Source organism: Leptodactylus fuscus, chromosome 2 (genome assembly GCF_031893055.1).
Source record: "Leptodactylus fuscus isolate aLepFus1 chromosome 2, aLepFus1.hap2, whole genome shotgun sequence".
Lineage (NCBI taxonomy): Eukaryota > Metazoa > Chordata > Amphibia > Anura > Leptodactylidae > Leptodactylus > Leptodactylus fuscus.
This window is the reverse complement of record NC_134266.1, coordinates 192,851,108-192,867,516: the sequence shown is the minus strand read 5'-3', so window position 1 is coordinate 192,867,516 and position 16,409 is coordinate 192,851,108. Positions and strand designations below refer to the sequence as shown.

Genomic DNA, 16,409 nt, shown 5'->3' with positions numbered 1-16,409 from the left:
CCGCCCAAAAAAGTTGGAAAAATCTGGAGAGAAAAGTCCGGCTTGCAGGACCTTTCTCTCTGTATTTTTTGAGTGGATTTGGAGACGGAAACCCCGACTGGAGACCAGGCCCAGGTGTGAACCTATTATCAGTCCAGACCTGTGCTTCTCTCTCTTCTCCTGCTCACTCCTTCCCTCTGCTCTTTCTATAGACTTCTTTAGTCATGTAACCTGAAGTCCAGTTCAAGACATATATAGCAAAGCTTTTCAGAGTTCGTCATTTTAGCAGAGAAGAAGGAGCAGGAAAATAGCCTAAGTAGTATTTTATAGCAATAAGATACAGTATATCACAAAGTTTCTCATAATTGTCTCCAGTATTGATTTCTACACTGAGAGTCTGAAGAGTTGAATGACTTATATCATCTAACAAGTAGGTGGTAACAGTTAAAGAGATAGCATCTTGAGATGAGCGAGTAGTGTTCAATCGAGTAGGTGTTCGATCGAATACTACGGTATTCAAAATACTCGTACTCGATCGAACACTACTAGCTGTTCGAAGTTTAAGGTTCGATGCAGAACCAGCGTTGATTGGCAGAATGCTATACATTCTGCCAATCAATGCTGGTTCTTCTCTTACCTTTAGAAATCTTCTCCGTGCAGCGTCCCCGCAGCGTCTTCCGGCTGGAATTCACTCTGCCTAGGCATCCGGCATAGGCAGAGCCGACTGCGCATGCACGGTCATGCTCTCGCATGCGCAGTCGGCTCTGCTCAGGCGTTGGGCCAGGCAGAGCCGACCACGCATGCGCAGTCGGCTCTGCCTAGGCCCCGATGCCTAGGCAGAGTGAATTCCAGCCGGAAGACGCCGCGGGGGCGCTGCGCCGGGAGAAGACTTCAAGGGGAATCCAGCCCGACTGTCACTCGTGGACTTGGTAAGTATAATTTTATCGAATTTTGCGTACCCCTGAAACGAGCATTTCCCCCCATAGACTATAATGGGGTTCGAAATCCGTTCAAACAACCGAACAGTGTGCGGCTGTTCGAATCGGATTTTGAACCTCGGACATTTTAGTGTTCGCTCATCTCTATTAGCGTCACATTGCAGCAAGTTATCATGGACAGCTCTGAAGCATGTTAATAGCTTATCACTGGAATCTATAAGATTAATTATATGGTTGGCTTTTCTCTAATAGAGAGTAATAGAGTAGAATAGCTGAACATAAACTAGGGAATACAGTTACTTTTTATTGAAGCTATATATTTAAATGGAGACAGCATATGAATTTTTAGTACAATCTTTTTACATTATTTGAAAATTGTTAAAACTCTACTTCAGCAATTGTTATTATTCTTTAGTCCTGTAGTACAAGACTTAATGATGCACATACCGGCCAGGTATATCAATCACTTTATTCAATGCATATGGGTCATATGACTGGCATACTGAATTGCGGAATCACATACCAGTAGTTAGTCCCTGGATTCTATGTACCCAAGAAGAGCATGTTAATGTTATTTTGTTCAGATAATACAGTGTTTGCATTGGCACGGGCACTGGGGATCTACTGTATGATTTTGTAATGGACGCATGACCTGGTCTTTCAGTCTAACAAACACTGAATTCTGTATTTGCTTACCTTTCAGTAAAATAGTTTTTCCCATTTTGTTATCTTTGCAGCTCAGTCCAAATTCAGGATGTCTACGAGCACTACTGAAGATGTTATATTGCCCATACTGTCGTGGGATGCCCAATTTGAAGCCTTGTACCAACTATTGTCTCAACGTGATGAAGGGCTGTTTGGCAAATCAGGCCGATTTGGACATTGAATGGAATCTTTTTGTTGGTAGGAAAATGTAGTTATTGTAGTTGTATAATAACATTATATTCTGCTGGTAAAGTGATTTGAAGAAAGTCATATTAAGGGTAGGACAGGTAGCTAACTCGCCCCCAAAAATCTACTTGGCACTCAAATACTTTGGTTGTTATGATAAGTAACCAAAAGAAATAGAATTGGCTCCATAACTAAGTTCCCTGGCTGTTAGGGCAATTTTACATAATCATAATTGTAAACTTTTGCAATACACATTTGCAGTTCAGACATATTATTGGCCACATTTCATCTGTATGGAGACCATACTGCTAAATAACTGAATAATGAAAACTTCTGCAACTATTTAATGAGTTTGTCTGCATCTTTACTAATAACTTGTAAGACATTATGAAAATCATAATATAAATAGTTCCATGTGCACTGTCTTAATATTTTAGGCCTTTATGACCAGCTAATTGTTAGTAGTCTTCTGCTCATGTTGGCCAAACAGCTATGGCGAAATATATTTTTGTGTTTGTTTTTCAAATTTTCCATATGTTTTTTTTAACAGCGGAAAATAATACTAAAAAGAAAACGTTTAAAATAATTTTCCATAACCTTTACAGTAATTTTAAAAAGGTGAAATACTGTTCCTTGGGGAGGGGCTAGACAATATGATGTGGTCGTGTTTTTCTTTGTCCTTTTTATTTATTTATTTATTCATTTATTTTATACATTTTGCCCTCCATAAGGACCTCTGGGGCCATTTTAACATTACTTTTTTTTTTTTTTTTTGCTGATTTTCCCTGGAACTTGGGCTGATACAGGAGGAGCCTTGTACGCTATTCTTTAGAGCTGATCTAGGTCTTCTAGGACCCAGTGTTAGGACCTGGTATTCTCTATCTCAGCCTGGTAGGTTTGGGTGTTGAGTGTCAGAACGGCATTCTGCACGTGAACTGTCCGATGTGCAGTAGGGGAATGTTCACACTGGCATGCGGTCCGGCGGCCGCACTCTGACATGGATTGTGCTATGAGCTGCACTGCTGACCATTGCTAGTTTGTTTTAGCCTCGGAAGGGGTTAAGTTTCTCTGCTGTACTGGGCTTCTATTCAGGTGGTTCTGATATCCAATGGGACTTCTCCTTACTCCTGCTTTTTGCTGTTTATACTCCGCCTTGCATTTTGTCAGTGCCAGTCTTAAATCTTCAGTGCCTGTGTTCCAGACGTGTTCTGTTTGTCTGAAGCCTGCTATCTCACCTGCATCTGAGCCCTGGCCTTCAGCTTCCTTGCTGCCTGTTCACATTATCCTGAACTTCAGCTGAGTATTGAGCTTCTGTTTCCAAGCATAGTTGTTCCGGGTGCAGTGAACCCTGGTCTTTTACTGCTTGGATGTTTGGAATTTTTTTTTGTGTGATACTAAATTCTGTTTTTCCCTATTCCTTTGCGTAGTTCAGTATTCCTGTGTTTCACATTTATTCACTACACTATACTTTGTGTTCCCTCATATTCACCAGTCGGACCTCTGTGGGGGGCTTTTCCTGTATCTGCCTTCATAAATGTGAAACTAGTCAGGGGTTTCTGTTTCACTTGTAGGTGAGCTATTCTCCGGCTGTGTTCGCGCCCACTCAGGCAAGTTAGTCGTGCCCACGGCTACTTCTAGTTGTGCAAGGCAGGGTATAGGAGTATCCACACTAGTATTCCAAACTGCTCATACTTCTGTTTTTTTTTTTTTGTATGTTTTTTCTTTAACCTGATTGAGAAGTTATCAGTCAGAAGCCAGTCCATGGTCAGAGATCCCCAGACCATAACACCCAGCAGGTCACACAGTTCCTGGCCTAAGGGTGATATTGTACAATGTACTGGTCACAGGGACTGTCACTTCTCAGTCAGTAAAAAAGGTTTCATTGTAACTGTAAATCATTATCAGTCGCACTGTAACAGCAAAACCAGGCAAAATCGCGCACCCACTAATAATATACAGCTGAAATAAGTAATAGTTTGATTTACTTAAAAGTGACAGCAATGGTGGTCCGAAGACTACCTATGGCTATAGACGCATCCAGGTACATCGTATGACACCATTCTAAATCTAAATCAGATCTATTCATATGGATGAGGTGGTTTTAATGGTTTGTGCCTGAATTTCTGCAGGTTCCATTCAGATGATGGAACAGATTTTCCATCACAGAAATATCTCCATCAAAATCTGGCACGTGTGACGATACCCTATGATTTCTTAGTTGCTGCCACAAAAAAGCATAAAATTGGCTAAAATGAACACTACAACAGAGTGTAGAAAAAGAATTGTTTTTGCAAACTGAAAAAGGGGCATTTGTGAATGACGTAATGATGAATGTCTAGTAGAACGCTGCTGAAACTTTCTCTCAAGCCTTGGTGATTGTGCAGTGACTGCTCTTTCTTCCTCATCAGAGAAGTATCGGTAGATTAATTACGAGTACAAGTGGATTTATCAAATAGTCTGAAGTAGTAATTAATCTAGCAGCACTCCGGAGCCGAGCCATAAAACATTCACTGCCTCTACAGTGAACAGAACAAGTTTTAGAAGCCCTGATCTCGTCCTGCTGACATAGATCCAAGCCTTGAAATTCTATTGTGTTACTTAGATATAGTCAACCCTGTGCACGTAGTGGGTAGGACAACTGAATTATATAGGCATGAAGTATACAACCCAGGCTATGAGAATATGGGGCAATATCACAAAATGACAAACTATCATTGTTATAGAACATATAAAAGAATTGTCAAAAGTTTTCAGAAGTCATTATGCATACTCATACAGATATCATTCATAGTATATCGAAATGACAAGTATATGCCAAGGAACAATGTTGTGGTATCAATGGATATACCTTATGAATACAAAAATTGCAGCATCCTCTTTCACAGTTTGCCAGCTTTGTACTGTAGTTTTGGTTTGGACAGTGCTTGGTAATATATGGGACTGAGCTACAATGTCAGGCATAGTCACTACCAAAGGTATGGAGCAGTGCTTGGTAACACCCAGTAGAGCACCTCGACTCATTTATTAAGTTTATCCCCAAAATGCCAAGATTTGGAAATTTATGTCACTAACCTAAGGATATGCTCTTACTATTGTAGTCCCATAAACATTGCAAGTATTAGATATTTTTTTTCAATATTTTCCGATGTTTTTGAGACTGTTTTATTTACTGTAATAATATGTCAATACACTGTCTACTAGAGATGAGCGAACGGCATTCGATCGAATTGATATTCGATTGAATATCAGGTTGTTTGAGGTATTCGATTACAATCGAATACCACGAAGCAAATGCACTAAAAATTTGTATCCCCTCCCACCTTCCCTGGCGCTTTTTTTGCACCAATATCTATGCAGGGGAGGTGGGACAGGAACTACAACAACAGAGGCATAAAAAAATCGGAAAAAGTAATTGGCTGGCTAAATCAGGTGACCTCCACTTTATATAAATAGTCAATTTCAGATTCGGGTCATATGAGACTGTGAACTATGTGACTGTGAGACAGGAATAGATGTACTGGCAGGGTTAGCTATTTAGGTGGGAATGTTACTCAAACAGCTCTTTGGGGCTCTATCTCGTCGGGATCCCAGTCAGCTTAGGATATGTGGGAGCTGACTTTTTCCCATAGGAATGCATTGACCAGCGTTGATTGGCCAAATGCCATACAGAGTACAGCATTTGGCCAATCAACGCTGATTATGCTGGAGGAGGCAGTCCACAGCAGTCTCCATTGTAGTTCGATCTCAGATGTAGCAGTGTTGAGCGCACAGGTGTAGAAGAGCTGGCCGTGCACTGAGCTCTGCTACACCCGAGATGTAGCAGAGCTGGTCATGCGCTGAGCTCTGCTACACCAGAGATGTAGCAGAGCTGGCCATGTGCTGGGCTCTGCTACACCAGAGATGTAGACGAGCTGAATGTGCACTGAGCTCTGTTACTCCAGAGATGTAGCAGAGCTGAGTGCCAGAGGAGGCGGAGTCTAAGATCAGTCCACAGTCCGATCTCAGATGTAGCAGTGTTGAGCGCACAGCTCTGCTACACCAGGGATGTAGCAGCGCTGGCCTTGCGCTGAGCTCTGCTACATCCAAGATGTAGCAGAGCTGAGTGTGCACTGAGCTCCAGACATGCTTCCCCTGCTGTCCCAGTTACATTCCAGGGTGTTGGCATCATTTCCTGGGGTGTCATAGTGGACTTAGTGACTTGAGTCGAAGTGTGGCTTCCCCTGAAACTAAGCATTTTTCCCCATAGACTATAATGAGGTTTGATATTCGTTCGAATAGTTGAATATTAAGGGGCTATTCGAAACGAATATCGAATATCGAATATTTCACTGTTCACTCATCTCTACTGTCTACCAATAAGTATTTGGACACCCATGCAAATGCAAATGAAGATATCTGTGGTCGTGATGTACGTCACACCTTCCGCTGTAACAGCATTGGCATTAGTCGCCTGCAAGATGCCACGAAGTGCAGAGTTGTCCGATTTCGAGAAAGGGGTAATTGTGGGGTACCACAAAAATGGTCGATCCTTAAGGGACATAGCAAGTGAACTGAATTATTAAAAATTGACAGTGGCCTATGTGATTACGAAGTGAAGGTGAACGGTGATTGTCGGAATGTTCCCCAAATCGGCAGACCCCCCGAAACTGCAGCTGTCCAAAATCAGTGAAAAAACTTACTTGTCTTCTCCAAGCCGAAAGGAATAAAATACCACTAGCCGTCATACAAGGACTTGTGGAAAGCATGACCCACAGGGTTGAGGCTGTAATTGCCGCTCGTGGAGGCTTTGCCAACTATTGAATATAAATAAATGTTGTTTTTCTATTCTACCACAGGCATCCAAATACATATTGGTAGACAGTGTATATTTAGCTGTATACGCTGTATTATGACTTTATTTACTTGATTTATTCATTTGATATTACTTGAAGTGGTAATATTTTACCCAGTATTAATGAGTTTTTAATTGGTTTAAGATGGATATTCCCTGCGCTAATTGAATCTGATGGAAGTGATGTAGAAGTGATAAATCTATAAGAATTGTGTCTGACCACCAACCAATTACCAGTACATAGACAGGGTTACAGGTGCAGGGTCAGGAAATGATGCAAAGACCCGCTTGCTCCAATCAGTTAGTATACAATGTAGCTGAATAACATCAAACTTCCATCTACTATAGATATTGTAGCTGAGACATACAATGCAGTCTTGGAGCCTTGTCCACAGTATATCTCAAAGGGAGAAAAAAAAAATCAAAAGTTTACAGGGTGTGTGCCTTATAGACTTTAGTGACTGGCTTAAAGGGAACCTGTCACCATGAAAATGCAGTGTAATCTGCACCATCATGTTATAGATCAGGAGGAGCTGAGCAGATTGATATTGTTTTGCAGAACAAGAATCAGTATAACTTGTCATCTATTTCTCTGTTCTTTCTATGTTTAGAAAATATAACTGAGTTGAGTGGGAGGTCTTATCAGTGAATGACTGCCTCCCTTCTATGACTGTTCATCCAAATGTAGATGTCAATCACTCTTCACATCTCCCACTGGATTCAATTGCTCCCAAGCATAGAAATAACAGAGAAACAAAAGCATAACTGATAAGTTACACTGAATTTTCCCCAGTAAGTTATACATCAATCCACTCAACTCCTCCTGCTCTATAACATGCTGCCTGCAAATTACACAACATTTTCATGGTGACAGGTTCTCCTTAAAGTCCATTTTAACCCATTTTAATTGTCTGTTGACAAACCTTTGCAACTTAAGTTAAATAAAATGATAGCATTCATCCTTAAAACTCACAGTACGATGAAAGCCACGTGGAATGGTTGTTCCTGTTCCTTATTACTTCTGGTACTCTGAATCTACAAATGATTTGTGATAGTAGTTTCCTGGCAGTATCTTGGACTGTTGTCTTCCTGACTGGCCATGCCATACACAGAAGCACATACTCATATAGTTCAGACTTTAGCAAATGTAAAGTATATGTGTAATGCCTGGAATATAGGGCTTTTGGAAAAGGTTTGAGGCACTTTTATTGATTTTTGTGCAGTCACGTGTGGCATACATGTCATGACACCAGCAAACACCATGTGACTGTTGCCAATACTATGAAAGCACTCACACATACACATACACATACACATACACACACACACACACACAACCAACAATGTAGCATTCTCCCACTCCCTTCTTACACTAGGGCTAAGTTTGTCCCCCTGTTGATCTAGCCAAAGAAAGAGCAACAGAAACCCTGCAACTTGAGTGCTTTTTAAGACATAGCCAAGGGGCACACTCAGATACCACAAGAACATTGTCACCAGGATTTTACTGAGGTAGCAGTTGTTCAGCCACAGAGCAGTTGCCAGTAGTCATCCATTTCTTGTATTCTAGCAAGGCTCAATAACAGCACTTGAACTCAGGAGTATATATTCTGAAAACTTGGCAACCTTTTAAATTGTGAGAGGAGGGGTCCCAAGGCCACACAGTGATTTCCCAGTTCTCACAGATGTTTGTGCTCAGTTCCTACTTGCTGGGTTTGTAAGCTTGTCTTTGGATACATTTAAGCTTGGTTCCAGGATCATACTGCACAGTAAGCTAGATGCTACTGTCTCAATACAGCTCCATATAAAGGCATGAAAAAGGCTTCCTTTTTGTTCGGATCAGCTGATCCGAACAGCACGCTCCCATAGAAATGAATGGAAGCACCATTTCTATGGGAGCGTGCTGTGAGCTTGCTGTTCGGAACGGCTGTTCCGAACAGTGTTCGCTCATCTCTACAAGTCATCAGGTTGTAGTAAACATAGGCTAAACCTCAGATAGCTCCAAAAGGACGGTGCCTATAGCCCAACCAATAAGCCCCAACTGGGTTCTGGCCATTTGGTTAAAGTAATGTTTCTTCCCTCTTGCCAGGAATTATACTGAAGTAGGTGTTAAACAGTTAAAGTGACAGTGTTACAACATGCAGTGCAATAAGTCATCAGAATATACACAGCAATAAACAGCATATTATATGTCATACAATGCATAATATGATGCTCAAAGTACAAGCAAATATACAAAACAGATATACAGGACAATCTTAGGTAAGGAATGGATCTAGCCAAGTTGCCTACCTAAGACGATTCTGTGTAAGCGAGTGACTTCCACCACTTCTATAGTTACCTGTTGTTACCACTCCATTCTTTGAGCATAGAATGATCACTACACTTGTCAATATGAATTACCTTTTAACATTACAGTCATCTAGACCCAACTCTACTTTCACCTAGACCCCACCCCCACTGAACTACAGATAGAGTTCAACTCTCACCATGCCCAGGCATAGCTGGGCTCCAGTTTCTGCTACAGATAGAGAATCTCCTGAGTACCGGTGACCACCATTAGGGACCCAGGAAATACAGATTTTACTGCATATCCATTGAAACCTTCAGTTTTTACAGCAATTTTATATACTCCAGTCTTTGGATGTGTCCCCACAAATTAACCCATGGTGGGGGAGGGTAGGGTGGAGGGATCAGCCTGTGAAATTTGGATGGCTGAATATACCCACAGCCAGGATTACTATATGTAGCATATACAAGCTAACTAATGCTTATTGACAATGTATCTAATACCCAGTATGGCATCATTAATCTTTTTGCATGACTTTTAATGCACTGCTGGAACCTATAACTAATTTTAATACATATCTAATAGCAGTTAATTTTATGTTGAAATTCCACACTCTTCAGTAAATAGATATCCCACTAAGTGACAACCACATGCCACTGGCATTTCACTCTTCATTTGTCACCAATCAATTATATCCTATTATAACACAGCACAAACATATGGCACATGCAAACTTCATACAGACTCATATACTGTATAGCCTACACAGTCTCTCTATTCACTTGTACTCATTCAAAGGAATCACACAGTTTCTTTTTCTACCGCATGTAGACCTGAATGTGTGCTGAAACTGAGGGCAGCACATTGAAGGTACGGAGGGGACCTTGCTCTGAGAGACCTTCAGACAGTTACAGTAACAAATAAAATGTATGAAAAATGTCACAAATGGGAATATATACTGTAGTAGGGCACAACCATATATGTTTTTATTATATTTTTTTGTTTATAATGGTTAGGTCCACTTAAAATAGTTGAATGTAGTATGTTCTGAAATTTTTCTCAATTCTTTCAAACATGAAGTGTCCCGTGGCTCTTTTCTATTTTCTGTTGAATGTTTAGAATAGTTTAATGGCAGCAAAATCCATACTTTTAACAGCAAGGAATAGAAAAATAATACATACCAGGAAAATCTCTGAAGTGCCATTTGAGGTGACACAAACTAGTAAATCCTTCAACAACAATTCCCCACTGCAGTGATTTGAAAGCGGATAGAAAATTCAGAAAAATAATAGTAGATGACAAAAGATAAGTCTTGAGCTTACATTTACTTTATTGGTATAAAAGTCGATAATACCCCAGTAATTTATTATACTAATACCAGCAATCATATTATAGTGACTCAGGTTTGTTTGGGAGTTTCACAAAAGGTAGCAAGTACAAAAATGCAATATAACTGTTAGATATTAAGAAACATCTTCAGAATGTTTGAAATGTTGATATATTCATATATATAATATATACAATTGTCATTATTCTACCTTACTAACAAGAATTTTGTATCCACTAGTTAGGAATTGTTTTTTGTTCAATTTGCAGCACGTGTCATAGGAAAAGGATATAAAGCAAATAGTTACACTAATACACAGAGTACAAGGGGGGGGGGGGCACTTAACTGCATGTCCTGGACCAGACCTGGGCAAAGTCCAGCCCCCGGGCCATATCCGGCCCTCTGACTTATTCAGTCCGGCCCGCACAGCTTTGACTAGGGAGGCGTGTCTAGGGGGCGTGTCTTAGTGCCGGCCGAAGATGGAGATGTGGAGCGTGTCATAAAGCACTGAGAGATGTAAGGTGAGCTGCAGGGGGGAGAGAGAGAGGGTGTGTGCCTGTCTATATGTGTGCCTGTCTGTTTGTCTATATATGTGTGAGTGTGTCTATATGTGTCTGTCTGTGTGTGTGTGTGTGTCTCAGTAACCTAGGGGCAGAGATGGAAGGGGAATGTTATACTAGGGCAGAGATGGAGGGCGGGACATGAAACTGGGGGAGAGATGGAGGGGGGGGACATGAAATGGGGAAAATAAAGGGGGATATGAAACAGAGAGAAATGGAGGGGGAGGACATGAAACTGGGGGTAGATGAAGAGGGCACTTAGACGGGGGGGACATTAAATCATGGAGGTAGCTGGAGGGGGACCTGTCTGCCTCTAGTTTCCCCCAGTTTAATGTCACCCTCCAGCTACCCCTACGGTTTAATGTCTGCTTCCAGCTTCCCGATTTTAATATCCCCCTCTAGTTGCCCCCAGTTTCATGTCCCGCTCCAGCTGTCAATTTATTGCCCCCCTCCAACTACCCCACTGTTTAATGTCCCCCTCCAGCTGCTCCAGTTTCATGTCCCCTCTAGTTTCCCCCAGTTTATACTGAGGCACCAGGTGAGGGACTTAATACTGTGGGGCAGTTGGAGGGGACATTATAATGTGGGGGCATATAATGTACGGGTGACTGTAGGAGGATTATACTGTGTGTGGGGGGGCATGGAAAGATGATTGGGAATGGGCGGAGTCAACATAGAAGTGGGTGGAGCTAAATTTGCCGTGGCGCGGCCCTCTAACATAGTTTCAATTTCTTATACGGCCCCATGGGAAAATTAATTGCCCACCCCTGTCCTGGACAGATACAGGAACGTCCCAACCTCATAGATTGTAAATTAATACAGATAAACATGAAAGCAGCTAAAGATGTTTTCTCATCCCCAGGGTTTCACCTGCACTCCTGTCTCCACTTCCCTCTGTTTCCTAGTTATCAGCCTAGGCCAACTGTGTGATCTGTATTTGTTATAAATTGCATATTACTCTTTACATATACATACAGAGGTAACAAAGATACTGATCAGGAACTGTACTATTCTTATCAGGGCTCAGCAGCTGAGAGCTTATTTTAGAGAAAGCCAGCATGACTTGTCCAAAAGTGAAAGGTTTCCTCCTGAAGACAGTTGTTTTTAGGTTATTCCTTTGCCAGAATTCTTAGTGTTCCCTGTACCACTCCTTCACTAATAAGAGACATTACCCCTTCTGACCCAGATTGAGACCTCTCACACAGCCAGCACCCTACTCTGCACTGAAGAGAGGGGAAAAACTGTGAAACAGAGGTCTGTACATGGTAAACCCTTCCTTAGGTGGTCTTATACTGGGCTGGCTATTATTCCCAGATATTATTCAATAGGGAGTAACATTTCAATAGGTTACACTATGAGCACATTCCTATTTTTCACCAATGAGGTCTTATTTGCATATTCCTTGTCTAGAATTCATAGAAAGGTATCATTGGTCTAATAAGTGCCTGTACCAGCCTCCCTAATGAGAGACATTACTCCTCCTCACTCTTCATAACTAAACAATCAGACCAAATAGCTTCTGTCTCTTTCCACTTCACTATAGGTAACACATTTATCTTGCGGTAAAACTAACCTAACTTGTGGGTTGGCGCTATTACCAGTCACTTCTCCAAGGATTTAATTTGGGAATTAGGGGTCAGAGGAAACATTTCAGACTTTCTGTTTGGTGCTTCCTTGTCCTTGTCCATGTCTTGGACTCACAACAAAAGTGCTCCTACCATGTATACTTCATCCACACACTTATCCTATTTGCACACAAATATAGAAACATAGCACAAAACAATTTAAAAAAAACGATTAAAAATGTTACATGTAGCCAAAGTCACCAAAGCAATACTCGAAAGGAAGAAAAAAAGTGTGGCTGGTAAGAAATCTTATCTGTAGCTGTATTTATCCTTCTTGTCGAGACTACACGCAAGGCTACTGATGTCGCTGGACATATTAGCTAATCTAATACAGATCTCATAGATGCATAAAAGCACATGAAATTTTATTTAATAGCAAGATCAAGGAACTATAATAGAAATAATTAGAGATGGGCAAACCTACAAAGATCATTTAATTTCAGGTTCAGATATTTCAGCCCAAAGATTTGGTTCAGCTCAAATAAGTTTGTAATGAATTGGAAGTGAAATTTTTATATTATAAGGTCTCTTCAGATTCCAGATCTCTCTACAGTTGTTCAATGGGATTTAGATCTGGGTTCATTGCTTTCCACTTCAGAACTCTTCAGAAGTCTTCCTGGGTCTCCTGCCATAGCACTTCACATCATTTCAAATGTCGACAGTTGGTTCTGACACTGATGTATCCAGAGCATGTAAAACAGCTTACATTTCTTAGGAACTTGATTGGGGCTGTTTAATCACCTTTTGGATTAATCTGCACTGCAACCTTTGATCAATTTTTCTCTTCCATCCATGTCCCGGGAGATTAGCTACAGTGCCATGTGTTCCAAACTTCATGATTATGTTGCACAACATGGACAAAGGAAGATCAAGGTCTCTGGAGATGGACTTATAACGTTGAAATTATTGATATTTTCCACAATTTTGGTTCTCAAGTCCTCAGACAGATCTCTTCTTCTCTTTCTGATCTCCATGCCTTATGTGGCACTCACAGACACACAATGCAAAAATTAAGTTAACTTCTCTACTTTTTATCAGGTTTCAGCTGTGATTATTTTTTTTATATATATTGCCCACACCTGTTACTTGCCACAGGTGAGTTTGAATGAACATCACATGCTCGAAACAAAGCTATTCACCCATAATTTTGAAATGGTGCCAGCAATTATGCCTGGCCCATTTTTACAGTTTCTTGAGAAAATAGGTCCAGTTTTTCTTCTTTATTCAGTTTTTTTTTTGTTTGTGTGTTATTGCAATACACACAAAGGAAATAAACATGTACATAGCAAAATATGTGCAATTGCAATAATTTTCTGTGAGAAATACTTCATTTTCTGGAAACATTTCAGGGGTGCCAACACTTACGGCCACTTATGTATAATATATATATATATATATATATATATATATATATATATATATGAGAGTTATGGCCATCACTTTATGCAAGTCAACTTGTACTTCAGTTTTAATGGCCATTAACATAGAATTGCTTTAATTATGGTCTTAACTAATTCTTAACTGTGCTCTCCTGCATATAAATGAACAGATAACATTTGTTGACATTGGAATACCTGATCCTTTCGCACAGCCAGGCAATTAAGGTTCATAAAGACTGTAAAGTTTCAACTGACTTGACAATCCTACTGCAACATTGTAATGAGGAGGCACTTGATAGTGAGAATGTAAATATTATAATTCCCATGTATTAAATATAGTAAAGTAAGTGCCACTGCCATACACAAACATTTTAATATGCTCAATAAAACTATGTGGTGTCCATACAAGATATTATCCTTAAAATAATTTTTCTTGCATATGTAATATTAAGGCTAAGGCCCCATGTAGCTGAGCACAAATAAATAACTCTGCAAAAAGTGCATATAAAACAATTTTTTTTCCAGTGTTTTATATTGTTTCTTCCCTTAAGAAATCTTGAGAGAAAATGTTTGCATTTCCACAGCTAAAATTGACATCCTGTATTTCTTTCAAAATGCATGCATTTTTGAAAAAGTTGCTTTTCTGCAGCTGTTTGTCTATAATGTGTGTAAGGGAATTGCCGAATGTGCAATTCCCCAGTAGCTTTTGATGAAACTTCTTAGGAACCAAACGACAAGCCAGTGAGATCTAAGACTGAACTTATCCCCAGTACCTGCCTATTTACCTCATCTACCCTAGGTGGTAGGGGACAACTTGGCGACAGTCCCTCCAATGATAGAAGTGATAACGCAGAACACAGAATGAAAAACAACAAACAGAAGGTCAGCTAGCCAAGGGGTCAGAACCAGTCAAGAAGCGAGGTACAGAGTCAGAATCTAAGAGAGTAGGCAGAAGAAAAGCCAATGGAAATATAAATACAAACAGCAAAGAGTATACAGCCAGCACGCACAAGGCTATATCAAGCATTAGGGAGTGGGCTAGAAAGATAGTGAATCTTATTCACTTTTTGGTACTAAAAAAAGTGGAGGGATTTTCAGCTGTATTTCCACTGAAGCCAAAATGTTGCATTTCCACAATGCGAGCAATTAGCCTAAAGGGGTTTTCCTACAAAGATAATCATATTTACATATGTAGACAATTAAGGATAAACATTTTACCAAATAGAAGTAATTAGCAATTTTCTCTAACCATTTTAGTGGTGGCAGTTTTCTGTCTTGCTCAGTTGCCAATTGATGTGAAAATATTGGGACTTTCAGGTACTTATCAGAAACCCAGCCTTGATTTTGTGTTCCTTATATTGAAATATTCAGGGGTATTGCATGCATGAGAAGATAACCTGGCCAAAATAGGAAAATCATTGCTGGGTTTCAAATAAAAGAATGGTAATCTGTCTAGGCAAAATTTGTCACCATTAAGATGGTTGCAGAAAACTTTAAAACTTAATAAAATGTTTAATTAATTATATATTTGCAAATATGTCTAGCTATTGTCTACAAATTTGATCATGATTATGTTCATAGGAAAAAAAAACTCTTCAAATTAGAAAAAGATTAAATTATTTTAGGAATTAAATTTTTTTAAATTTTGCATTTTTTTATATGTATATATTGTGTTTTGTTTTTTTTGGTTTTTTTTAGCTGTAAATCACTTGTCACCATTATAGAGCCTGAGTGATGCCTAAATCAGTTGACTGGCATATCAAACCCATTTTTGAATATTCCATTAGAATTACTCATTAATGGCTACAAATCGGGTCTGTCACTCTGGAGGACCCAACACGGCTGTGCATTGCATGAAAAGGCTATTGATTTTAATGAGAACTTTGTAACTTCATTTTCCCTGTGGTGGCACAGCAGGGAAATTACACACTTGTTATCAGTTTTCCCTAATGATTACAGCTAATTACAGGTAGTCTCAGTAGCTGGATAACTTGTGAGCCTTACCTTTGGGGTCAGTTCTAACAAAAATTAATTTTTCAAGGGGGATTAAAAAGGTTGTTTAGCTTAGTTTAGATTAGTTTAGTTTATACTACAATGTCAGCGATCTGTGCCTGCCAACATATTACAATGCCCAGCAAGCATGTCAGCAAAGCTACCTTTACTACACAGTCCATTCAATGCTTTCTCAATCTGCCATGCATGCAGATTTCCTGATAATGTTTCTGCTACTGGATCTGCCATAGGGCACATATGGATTCCTTGTGTCTTAAAGAACCAGCTTGCGTGCCAGTAACTTCCCTAAACTGTCTCAGTCTGTAGGTATGGGGGAAGGGGCACTTAGACAAAGCCCCAGGCCAAACTGATTTGGTGATACAACGGGTCCACAGTCCGCTGCACATTGCATTTTGCTACATTTTGGGTTTTCAAAACCCCAATTTCAAATAACATTTTAGGAAATTCTGGATCATATTACATGCATTACATGTATGTAGTAGGCAGCCGTGAAGACAGAAACTCAAGTTCTTTTTATTACACTAAGTGATTAAATAGTTAATTCTACCTGCTAAATGGTATAGTGTTTGCGTATATATA

The 16,409-nt window shown here is 40.0% G+C and overlaps 1 protein-coding gene across 1 annotated transcript in view; it reads left to right on the top strand.

Moving 5' to 3' along the window:
- GPC6 (glypican 6) overlaps window positions 1-16,409 on the top strand; it is a 552,892-nt gene that overhangs the window by 333,685 nt on the left and 202,798 nt on the right. Inside the window, exon 4 of the mRNA XM_075265383.1 lies at window positions 1,655-1,820. Within this exon, the coding sequence (XP_075121484.1) occupies window positions 1,655-1,820 (166 nt within the window). The remainder of the gene's footprint in view (window positions 1-1,654; window positions 1,821-16,409) is intronic.